The sequence below is a fragment of the Chiloscyllium punctatum genome, chromosome 30 (genome assembly GCF_047496795.1).
Source record: "Chiloscyllium punctatum isolate Juve2018m chromosome 30, sChiPun1.3, whole genome shotgun sequence".
In the NCBI taxonomy this organism is placed as follows: Eukaryota; Metazoa; Chordata; class Chondrichthyes; order Orectolobiformes; family Hemiscylliidae; genus Chiloscyllium; species Chiloscyllium punctatum.
The window spans coordinates 27,923,955-27,936,436 of record NC_092768.1 but is presented as its reverse complement, the minus strand read 5'-3'; the positions used below and the strand labels follow the sequence as shown (position 1 = coordinate 27,936,436).

At 41.5% G+C, this 12,482-nt stretch overlaps 1 protein-coding gene across 1 annotated transcript in view; it reads right to left on the bottom strand.

Annotated features, from left to right (window-relative positions):
• Positions 1–8,694: 8,694 nt before the first annotated feature.
• LOC140455347 (N(G),N(G)-dimethylarginine dimethylaminohydrolase 1-like) overlaps positions 8,695–12,482 on the bottom strand; it is a 75,715-nt gene continuing 71,927 nt past the window's right edge. The window contains exon 6 of the mRNA XM_072550131.1: positions 8,695–11,205. Within this exon, the coding sequence (XP_072406232.1) occupies positions 11,089–11,205 (117 nt within the window). The 3' untranslated portion in view covers positions 8,695–11,088. The remainder of the gene's footprint in view (positions 11,206–12,482) is intronic.

The following is a 12,482-nucleotide window of genomic DNA, read 5'->3' as shown; positions in this document are numbered from 1 at the left end:
GGTGTGAGCCCTCTACTATGTGTTTTAGTCTTTTGTGGACTTCCTTGACTTGTCTGTATGCTGGTTCCGCTCCACTGGGCCAACTGTAAGCCAACACCGAGACCATTTGTGGAGGAATCGCACATCAGCTCCTGATCTCACATGGGATGAAAACTTAGACAATAATAGCTGCTTCTTCACTTCCCTAAAGGTTACATTTTGGTTACGAGGCAATGTCCGAGGCTGAGTCTTTTTCAGTTACAAATGTAAGGGTGCCAAGATGGAGGCCATGGTATGTAAGAACTTTCCATAATAGTTCACCAATCAAAAAAAAGACCTCAGCTCCTAAGTACTTTTGACCACCCTCACTTCATCTTCCAAATGTTGTAAAATGGTTTTGTTCACTCTGTAGGCTAGTAGGTCATTTGGGGTGCCAGGAACAAACATGTTTCTTCTCAGGTGTACACTTGCCTTGGAGAAATGTCTAAGTTCTCTACATGCTCTTTATTGGTTGTCCCTGTTATTAGCATATCATCTAGATAAATAGTGACCTGGGGTAGACCTTGTACAATGCTCTCCATTGTCCACTAAAAAAATTACATAGGCTGATGATACCCCAAATGGCAGTCTCGTATATTGATACAACCCCTTATAGGTCTTAATTGCAGCATACTTCAGGGAATCCTCAATTTACCGGAATTGCATGTACACGTGGCTCATGTCTAGCTTTGTGAAAGACAGTCCCCTCCCCACCAACTTTGCATATAAGTCCTCGATGAAAGGGATTGATTATTTATCCAGCTGCAAGAAGCAGTTTACCAATTGTTTAAAATCGCCCATGGAGGTGAACTGAGCTGTCAGGCTTTACAATCAGTATGACCCATACTGTCCATTCCATACACTGTACTGGTTTGGTGGTTCTTTAGCTAGGTATTTATTTTGATTGGTTCTGATTTGAATGTTGCTAAACAACCTAACTGTTCCAAGCCAGATATAGGTGGGCTTTCCGGGGTGTGCATTCTCCTGGATGCTGGCCTATTGAGTCATCATTCTCAATCTTGGTCTAGTGGGACTCTTTCACTCTTTCAGGCCTACTAGGCATCTATTTAAGGAAAATTAGCAATTGCTTTAAAATACATGTGGAATCCACAATTGTTTTTAATGAATATTTGTGGCTTTTATAAACAGTTTGCATCAACTGTAAATGCATTTATTGCATTTGTGAATGACAGATAATAGTTGTTACGTGACCTGATGACTCTTGGCCTGGAAGTAGTACCAATCTGATAGATCAGTGTTGTAGATATCAAAGGAGTCCTGCACACAAAAGAGCATTACAGCAGAAAGGAGAACACAGAGAAGGATAAGGAGCTCTGTGTAAAACAGCTAATAAAGGACTGAAATCCACAAGCAAGGTTACTGCCGACATGGAAAATTTGACTGTTCCAGTGTTTTTCTTTGGTTTTTCTGGCCTGGATCCTGAAGAAGATGTTAACCATTTGGCTGAGGCTCGGCTTTGTTTTGGGGTTTTGCTGTGGGCTGACCTACAATCCATATGTTCATGATATGTCCTGAGTGAGGCTATGCAACTAACTTCAGTCAAGTGGTGTCCCCCAGGCTCAGTCACCTGGCAAGGGTGTCCACTTCTCCTGGCATACCCTGTAACTCATATGCTCCAGTTGCAATATTTTTGAATCACAAAGCCAGTTATGGTCAGGAGTGTGATGCTGGAAAAGCACAGCAGGTCAGGCAGCGTCCAAGGAGCAGGAGAATTGATGTTTCGGGCAAGAGTCATGAAGGGCTCTTGCCTGAAACCTCGATTCTCCTGCTCCTCGCATGCTGCCTGACCTGCTGGGGCTCTTGCTTGAAATATTGAGTCGCCTGCTCCTCAGATACTGCCTGACCTGCTGTGTTTTTCCAGCACCCCACTCTTGACTCTGATCACCAGCATCTGCAGTCCTCACTTTCTCCAAAGTCGGTTGTAGCGCCTGTTTGAAGTCCAGTTGGGCTTCAGTGAGTAGCTAGCAGCTTTTGCATGGTTATATCAATAATCCCACAATCTCTCAGAATTTCATGAAGGGTCAACCAAAGTCATGTACCTCTGCCAGTCATCATAACCTCATCAAAAACCCTGACACAGATTCCCCTAGCTCTCGAATTGCCAAGTAAATGAGAGGAGGCTTGGGGGTCATAATATTCCTTAACAGAATCTGTCAACTCTTGACAGGTTGTAGTATCCGGTGTCTCAGGAAATGTTAGGTTCCTAATAACTGAAAAAGCTGTGGGTCCACAAGCTGTCAAGAGAATTATTTGTTGCTTTTCATATGCCCTAATGTCATTTGCCTGGGAAATAAAAAACATTCTTTCCGCAAACTGGGCCCAGTTTTTGACAGCAGGATTGAATGAGTCACGCTTCCCAAAAAATGGCATGATGCCAGAAATTCTTACCCCAACTCAAAGATGACTGTTGTGAACAATTGCTTCAGGAGCATTTTTTTTCCCCTCTCTTATTTCCATTGAAATAACTCCAGAGACGCTGGTATCCCATCACAAAGTCACCCTTTATTTAAATGTGTACAATATTTGACACTGGTCCAGCTTCCGCAGAACCAGCTCTCACAGTGAACAGAACTCGTGATGAAGGGCTTTTGCCCAAAGCATCGATTTTGCTGCTCCTTGGATGCTGCGCTTTTCCAGCACTACTAATCCAGAACTCCTGATATGCCTGTTTATGTATAATACAAGCAATTGTACTCTGAACCATATAGGGAACCTAAACCAAAATCATGAGATTCACTAGAAGGCCCATGAATGTGGAAATCTCCAACTTTTTGCAGCACTTATTTTAACACCAGTCAAAATAAATGTAAATTAAGCATGAATTAACTGGCAAATAAGAGCCAGTGCAAACTACAAATTATGCATGGAGTTGGGGATACAACAAACACTATCTTGTGAGACCACGAGCCTTTGTACCACATCTGTCTTTTCAGCTTGACTTCTGGAATGCAGGATCTTGCACTTTTCTCATTTCGGATTTCGTCCTTGAGTCACCTGCGATGTTGCTCCACTCCATCAGAATCGTCTGACGATAGTTGTCACTCTAATGTAGGTTCACATCAATCCTGACAATGCATATTTCCCCCAGGGACCTGTTTACTGGATCGCCTTTTATAAACATCACAACCAATCTGGTCGGCTTTGGTAAAATCAAAGAAAGCAATGGAATGGTCAAATTTTAGCTCTCCACTGTAGATCTAAATTTAGATCTGTTGCTGTTGGATTCCAGTCCTTTTTTTTGACTGTTTTACTCCTTGTAGATGTGCCTCTCTGTGTTCTCCTTTCTGCTGCAATGCTCTTTTCATATGCCCTGTCATTTGCCTGAGGAAAAAAACATTCTTTCTGCACGACTTGTTTGTCATCTCCAATATTGATCTCGCTGATTGGTACTACTTCCAGGTCAAGAGTCATCAGGTCACAAAACGAGTATTTCTTGTCATTCTCAATTGCAATCAATGCATTTGCAGTTGATGCAAACTGCTTATAAGAGCTACAAATATCTATTAAAAACAATTGTGTATTCTACACGCATTTTAAAGCAATTATGAATTTTTCATAACTAGATGCCTGGTAGAACAGAACTTAAAAAATGCTCAAAAGAGACCAGGAGTTGAAGATTTTTGTTTTGCACTCCTCCGGACTAAGATGCAAGGAACCAGTTTGAAGAAAAGAGACATTGTTTGAAACAGTGTGAGGAAAAGAGGGTTGTCCATTAGTTTGTGCGCATGATAATTGACATGGAGATAGGCAAGAACAATTGACCATCTATCTTTATTCTCCAACAGGCAGGTAGATTCTGATTGGCCAGACTGTTGCCATGGTGTTGCAGCAGTTTGGCTGTCGTAATGATCCTTGTTTTGCAAAAGGGTCAATGTATATACAAATTCATTTATTGACAGAAAACAGGGCCTTGAGTATTTATGTTTTAGCCTCTGGCATGTAGAAATCTACATCACTGCTGACTCAATTGATGTTTTAAAACTTTTTTTGGTGTAACTCAGCGCCATTCTTTTTTCAAATTTGTTTTTTGTTTCCTGGTTCTAATAATGAAAAGTTACAACTTCTTGTCTCCCTTCAGCAATGATTGATCTTCCTTGCTATATTACTTTTGGCTGAGCCATTATCTTAATTTGGAGAGATTAGATTTCCTACAGTGTGGAAACAGGCCCTTCGACCCAACAAGTCCACACCGACCCTCCAAAGTGTAACCCACCCAGGCCTATTTCCCTCTGACTAATGCACCTCACACTATGGACCATTTGGCATGGCCAATTTACCTGACCTGCACCTCTTTGGACTGTGGGAGGAAACCAGAGTACCCAGACATGGGGAGAATGTGCAAACTCCATGCAGACAGAGACCCAAGGCTGGAATTGAACGGGGGACTCTGGTGCTGTGAGGCAGCAGTGCTAACCACTGAGCCACCATGCCATGCAGAAGAGAGCTCTTAGAATGATGCCATGGATGAGAGACTTCCGTTATATGGAGACATTGAAGAAACTGTGGTTGTTCTCTTGACAGCCAGAAAGGTTGAGTAGATTCGATTTGTGGTGCATAGAATAAACAAGGTGGAACTATTTCTAGTGGCAGAAAGGTCAATAATTAGAAGACACAGGTTTAAAATTGATGCAAAGGTGACAGGAGATGTTTGTTTAAATGTGAATTATTGAAATATGGGATGCAATGCATAAAATGGAATATAAAAGTTGCTTCTAAAGAGATTTGGACAGATATTTGAAGGACAGAAACATTTATAGGGTTGTGGTAAACATTGGGAGTGAAATTTATTTTGATAACTTTGAGAGTAGAGTCACAGATAGACAGGATAGTGAAGGCATTTGGTATGCTTACATTTATTGGTCAGTGCATTGAGAATGGGAATTGGGAGGTCATGTTGCAGCTGTGCAGCACTGTGATTACTTTTGGAATAATGCGTGCAGTTCTGGTCTCACTACCATAGGAAGGATACTGTGAAACTTGTAAAATATTTTCTGAACCCTTTGAAAGATGTTTCCAGGATTGGATGTTTTGACCTATAGGGCGAGGCTGAATAGGCTGATGTTATTTTACCTGGAGCATTGGAGGCTGAAAGGTGACCTTATAAGTTTATAAAATTATGAGGGGCATGGATAGAGTCTTTTCCCTAGGGTAGGGGAGTCCAAAACTAGATGGCATAGGTTTAAGTTGAGAGGGAAAGATTTAAAAGGGCCGACCTTTTCATGCAGAGGGTGGTGCATGTGTGAAACTAGCTACCAGAGGAAGTTGTGGAGGCTGGTACAATTACAACATTTAAAAGGTATTTTTGAATGGCTACATGAATAGGAATGATTTAGAGGGATATAGGCTAAATGCTGGCAAATGGGACTACATTAATTTCGGACATCTGGTCGACATGGATGATGATTTCATAATTGGACCAGGTTAAACAGGCCCAAACAGGGAGTCATATTCTAAAAGATTCATCTAGCTGTCTTTGTGACAACCACTACACCTTCCACAATTGATTGCAATACAGTGAAGTAGTAATTACACTTCAAAAGGATTTGATTGGCTCTAAAACAGTTTGAGACATGTGGTGATCATGCAAGTTTCCAAATAAATATAAGCTTTCCATTGCTTTTCCAGAGTAATTAGCATTTGTGTTGCTGTACTGTTTTGCTCAGTGTCTAACACACATGTTGGAATCAGTAAGTTGAGGATTTGAGTCTAAAGCCTTAAATCTCGAATAACAGCACAGTGGAACATAGAACATAGGAGCAAGAGAAGGCCATTCAGCCTCTGACTCTGCTCTGATATTCAATAAAATTATAGCTGATCTAGCTGTGATCACAACCATTATTTCCTGTCTACCCCCAACAAGGTTAATTCACCTGCATATCAAAAATCTATCAAACTCAGCCTTGATTGTTTTTATATCCCAGCCTTGAGTGTTTTGTTGGGAAGAGAGTTCTAAGCACTACCAATGCTGTTTAATAAACAAACTTTGCTAATCTCTGTTTTAAAAATAAAATCGCATTTATTTTTAAATTGTGACCTCTAGTTCTATTGTCTCTTACAAGAGGAAACATCTTACTGCAATCCATCCTACATATTCCCTTCAGAATTTTATGCATTTCAATAAGTTATATACTACCAACCAATTCTTAATCATTGTTAAATGGAGACATTGTCTTGCACTCATCAGAATGTGGATACAAGTAACTAGATTTGGAAAAGGAATATTAACATAAGAAAAGAGTTCTAATTGGTTCTGCTATCATTGACAAGGAGGTTAATTTAAATCATGAAGTGTTATTCTTTCTTCTCAGGACAGACAGGCAGACTAATGATTTGATTGTAGATTTAACTTGTGATCGATGACTACAGTACAATTATATGAGACTTCTTTAATTCTTCAGCAAGTTGAATCCTTACACACAAATCTGCAGTCCACAACTTTGTGAATTCTTAGAAATGTACCTTAAGGCTTCTTCTGCACACTGCTGAAAATGTGTTGCTGGAAAATCGCAGCAGGTCAGGCAGCATCCAAGGAGCAGGAAAATCGACGTTTCGGGAATGAGGAAAGTGTGTCAGCAGGCTAAGATTAAAGGTAGGGAGGAGGGACTTGGGGGAGGGGCGTTGGAAATGTGATAGGTGGAAGGATGTCAAGGTGAGGGTGATAGGCCGGAGTGGGGGTGGAAGCGGAGAGGTCAGGAAGAAGAATGCAGGTTAGGAAGGCCGTGCTGAGTTCGAGGGATTTGACTGAGACAAGGTGGAGGGGGGGGAAATGAGGAAACTGGAGAAATCTGAGTTCATCCCTTGTGGTTGGAGGAAGCAGGCCAAGATAAAAGGTAGGGAGGAGGGACTTGGGGGAGGGGAAGGTAGGGAGGAGGGGCTCCTTGGATGCTGCTTGACCTGCTGCACTTTTCCAGCAACACATTTTCAGCTCTGATCTCCAGTGTCTGCAGTCCTTACTTTCTCCTTCTTCTGCACACTACTGAACATCTGAACAAGAATTTACAAAGGCATAGACAAGATACTTGAGGGAAATTGGCCTTTTGTGAATTTCAAACAGCCAGCTTTCTTCTGGTGTTTCTGAAACATTAATAGAATGATTCTCTGACATTCAGGCAGGAACAGATTTTCATTCCAGAACAAAGATAAAGGTAACAGGGAGACAAGAAAACTGAAAACTAATTCAAGCAGAAGAACGTCCTAGATTTGCCATAAATTTTAAACAAAAAGGTAATGGAGAAAATAACAAGACTGAAAGGAAAAACATTTTGGTGAACTGTGTTTTCATCTCAGGATATCAAACTAAATTGGTAAGGATATTACATATGCATTTATCCCATTCTTGCAACACTCTCTTGCCTTCAAATTGGAAATTTTAGTGTCATTAATTTAATAGGCAAATTTGAAAATCATTACCCTAGTACCTTGCCATCTTTTGTAAGTTTGCAATTGGAAGTCTTGAATTCTATATTTTAAAAGGAAAATTAATGTGTTATAAGCAGTTCAGAAAAGATTCCCAACTGATACCCACAATAAGGCATTTATCTCATGGAGACATACTTTACAGTTTTGGTCTGTTTCCACTGGAGGTGAGAAGAACAAGAGGCATCCAAGGATGCCTTATCCTTGAAAGGATGCCTTATTCTTATTGAAAGATACAAAACCCTTAGAGGCTGGACATAGTGGATACTGAAAGGATGATTAATCATAAAAAAAATTAGAATAAGACAACACAATGTTACGTAAGAAAGCTCCCACTCAAGATATTGCTGAGGATATTTTCCTTTTGTGATGGTTGAGAGTCTGTGGATACTTCCCCAGAGTGTGGTGAAGGTCATTACATATTGTTAAACTTCCTCATTAGGCAGGAATCGGAGGGTACCCTGTATTGACAGGAAACTGGAGTTGAAATCAGCCAAACTCTAAATGGATGGTAGACTAATCCTGAGCAGCCAACTGGCCTATTCCTGTTCCTAATTCATATATTAACAGTCACAAAGGACTGATTGACTGATCACTTGGGTATATACCAACAAATCAGATGGAGTGAACATAGACTAATAAAGACTTGTACATGGTGAACTAATATCAGTACTCTCTTTGCTACTCAATTTAATAATAGAACTGGACCAAATAAAGGCAGACCTTATGATAAAGTTATAGGCCACAACTGGAATACTGCTGTCAGTTCTGGAATGCATCTGACATCATTAAGGTTTTACTGGGTTTGAAGAGGTTTCCATAAAGGTTCGTGGGGATAATTGTAACGACAATTTGGGTGGACAAGGCTTGCAGCTCCTTGAAAACTGGGAAGATATGCATTTTGGATGCAAGAAACTTGATAATCTGAATTTTCTTTTTCTCTGATGATCAGAGTCTAAAACTAGGGGGCATAATCTAAAGCCTTCGATGGTGCCAAGATATTCTGGAAATAGATCAGAATAAAGGATTCCATACCAATGCATGAAAACCTGGAGCTCTCTCTGCAAGAAGCTGGTGAGGCTCAGAGACAATAAAAATATCACAACTGAAATATGTAGCATATGGAGTGAAGGTAAGTTACCTCAGGGGAGGAAGGGCTCAAGTGTCAAAATTAGTTTTGCCAAACACACAAAGCTAAACGAAAGGAAGGGGGCAATAATATTCAATACACACTGGACATTTGAAGCAGATTCTCATTTTTATTAAATCAGAAGAGTTGCTTACAAAGGAGACACCATACAAAAGCTGAATTTCAGGCATCAGAATAAAAGCACCAAGTGATCTGACTCTTCTTCCACTCCCAATCCAGGGCGAGAGGAGGTAACACACTGGAAGTGGATTAGACTGCATGAAAGTCAGAGGTGTGGATAAACTAAATTGATATATTGGAGTGCTAGTCACTAAACTACAGGTAGTTCACAGACCTCGGCTGGAGAAAGGGGAGTGGATTGAAGAGGGGAGACAGAGGGCACACACACTCTCTCTAAATCTCAATGGGTATGCAGCTTAAACCTGGACAGCTGTTGGGAGCGCTGCAATTGGCTCATTCTTATTAAGAATTGGGGAACCATAGATGAGCCGTGGTTTCCACTCAAGCTCAACTTGCAGGAAACACCAAGTGTGGGGCTCCTTGTAAAACTGCCAGGCATTCAATATGCACCGGCTTTGACCTGACTGTCCAAGAAAATGGCCACTCAAGGTTGTGGCACGAAAGTGAAGTTGCCAGGGGGTCCCTTCCTTGGGGGTCTGACACACAACATGGCGGAAGTTCTGTAGAACTGTGGCTGCAACTATTTTCTTTGCAAAAACAAAAGGAAAGGGCTCCATTTATACTGTAAAGTTCAATTTCTCAGCACGTAATTTGAAAATCCGTATTTAAAAGTGAAGAGAAGAATATTTTCAATTAGGTGTTGTCCAGATTATGGTTTTACCTCATTCTGCAGCATTACGACATGCGCTGTTCGTCCGCATTAATCCTATCAAAAGGAACTCTCCTAGGATTTTAATTACTTTGTCGGCAATTAAAACAAAAAAAAACAAAACTCCCCATTTGTTTTAGGGACCCAAGAGGAGCAAGGTAAATTGAAGTGTGCCTCTATAATATTTTTTTTGAACTCTAGGCGGTGCTGTTGTTGCACAAGACAAAAATGGCAGGCAGAAGTGGACTTTTTTCTCCCCCCCCCCAAAAAAGTCCTTTTTAAAGCCAAATTGAAGCCCTCTTTGCGCGCGGGGTTTTCAAATTGGCAACCGAGACTAAAGCAGGCATTGTCTTTTCCCGGAACTGCCCCATTATTTGCGCGCCCATTTGAAGTTAAATACTCAGTAGGGGCAAAAAATTTGCAACGCTGTTTAAAAAGCTAATTGCTTCTCTCCAGTGGAAGCGTAAATCTCTCTTGCCCCTCATCTTGTTATAGATGCGGACGGATCAAGATACCTTTAGCAATGGATCCATCTCGGTTAAAATAAATCGGTGTTCAAATAATGAGGTGCATAAAAACACACAACTGATCAGCAAAGGTGCTCCCTGCAGGAACTAAGCTCGAGATCTTCCTTTTAGCTCTGGTTTTGAGAAAATCTATTAAAAATTCCAAAGGCACAAATTGACGTAATGTGACAATCCCCAGTTATGTACTTTTTTTTTGTTGCATCAATTATATTAACCATCTGGTGAACGATTAATACTTTTTTTTAAAAGGAAGGCTGTCTTGTGTTTCTCAATAATGTTCTAGAACAGTAGAGGACGATACTGTAAAGCATTCCTCAGTTTATTTCGATACTGGATTAAGTCAGAGTGGGTTTGACCACAGCTGGGTTGGGGATGACTCCTAGTTTGAGGAATTTGACATTTTGGTCTCTTCCTCCTCACATATTTATTTCAGATTTCGCCCAGTCAGTTGCAGACGAGAAAATGAATAACAATTTTTTTTAAGAAAAAGGCAGACCCGATGGCTACTTTGTTCTCGGAGAAACAAACAGTTGAGAGAAAACTAGGGTGGGAGAGAAGGGGGTGGAATAGACAAGATGGAAGTCTGGTCGAGGATGTGTTGCACAGGATGAGGGTCAAACATCTCTCAAAGTAAAGATTCGTCAGTAATCGAACAACCCTGGAAAAGCACACACGAGGAAATCCAATCGCGGAAGGAAGGCAGGGTTTCTGGAATTGTTCTGAGAGGGTGATTAATCCCTATTTGAGGCACTGGGTTGGATCCGGAGGCAAGAAAATGCTCCTCAGATTAGAGCTACATTAATACAGATGTTTCACCCCTAGGTGGCGTGGGTAGACCCAACGTCATGAACAGCAGCTTTGCTCTGCATGTCGAGCCCAGTTTACATTGAAGATGAGGACTCGGTCTCTAGCCCCATGGAAGAATTCCACCTCATTTCTGGGATTGAGTTGAGGCGGGTTGTCCCTGATCCAAAAATTCCAGTACATCCCTCGCATATCCGTCGATTCAGAGTCGTTTCTATTGTATTCCACCATGGAATTTAAGGCAGTTGTGGATTAAGCACCACTCCCCTTCCATTGCCCCACAACTCCCCCTCCCTCACACCACACACCCTCCCAAATTGACTCTAATATTCAAACTTCTTATTGATTAAAATGGAACAGGAGCTCAGGGATGCTCCCAGTTTAGCCACTTCCGTGCAGGACGCTGGAATCAATGTGTAGTCTGGAAGCTTCTTGAAGGCCTGGAAATAAAGATGGGAGGGAAAAAAATCCTTATTATCAAAAAACAGAAATGCAATGCCCATTTGCAAGAGCAGAACTCCCTGACAAACTAATTCCCCTCAGCATTCTTTAAGCATCTTTTAAATTACTCAGAATGTCCAAAGAATACACAACAGAAGCAATGTGTAAATTTTGACACTGAGCTCTTTAACTCACCCTCTGTATGTGGGTCATTATTTACTGCCCATATCCAATTCTGCTCAGAAAAGGTGGTAGTGAGTTATATTTTTGAACCCCCATGTGTTTAGACTAGTGCAGGAACACCCACAGAACTGGCAGGGAGGGAATTCTTGAATTTTGACTCAGTGACAATGGAAGAACAGTGATATAAGTCCAGGAGAGCAACTTGCAGGTACTGCTGGGATTCCCATACTAGGCACTTCTAAATAATGAGATGTCAAGGCAGCACAATGACTCCGTGGCCAGCACTGCTGCCTCATAGCGCCAGGGACCGGGGTTTGATTCCAGCCTCGGGCAACTATCTGTGTGGAGTCCTCCCCGTGTCTGTGTGGGTCCCCACTGGGTGCTCCAGTTTCCTCCCACAGTTCAAAAATGTTCAGTTCAGGTAGATTGGCCATGCTAAATTGCTCGTAGTGTCCAGGGATATTTAGGTTAGGTGCATTAGCCATGAGAGGGTAGGGGGATAGGTCTGGGTGGGATGCTGTTCGGAAGGTCAGTGTGGCCTCGTTAGGCCAAAGGGCCTATTTCCACACTGTAGGGATTCTGTGTAAAAGGATTCTAAAAATGTAGTAAGACATGCAGGCTTTAAAATAAGATGATGAAATGAGAGATTGGAAGTATGGAGGGAATCTCACAATCTCTGCAGTTAAAGGCCATCAATGGTGGAGAGTAGGAAGTCAGATGTAAAGAGGTCAGAATTGGAGGAGCACAGAGATTTTGGCGGGTAATAGGGCTGGAGGGTTTTACATGATACAGAGAAGCAAGACCGTGTAAGTAATCAAAGGTGAGAACTTACAAAATGCAAGTGATGCTGGACTAGGAGCTTAAATAGGTTAGAGGCCTAGGAATGGTGGGTGAACAGGACTTGGTCAGAGTTACATTCCAGGCAACAGAGGTTTGGATAAGCTGAAGTTTACATTCCTTGTGGTTCCTTCCTCACAGTTGAAAATAGAAAGACAACCCATTCAAGTCCATTCAATAACTATTACAAATATTTCAAATTTGTTCTGATGATGCTGCACTAATGGCTCTGCCTGGAGGGGAAAGGGAGTCCCAT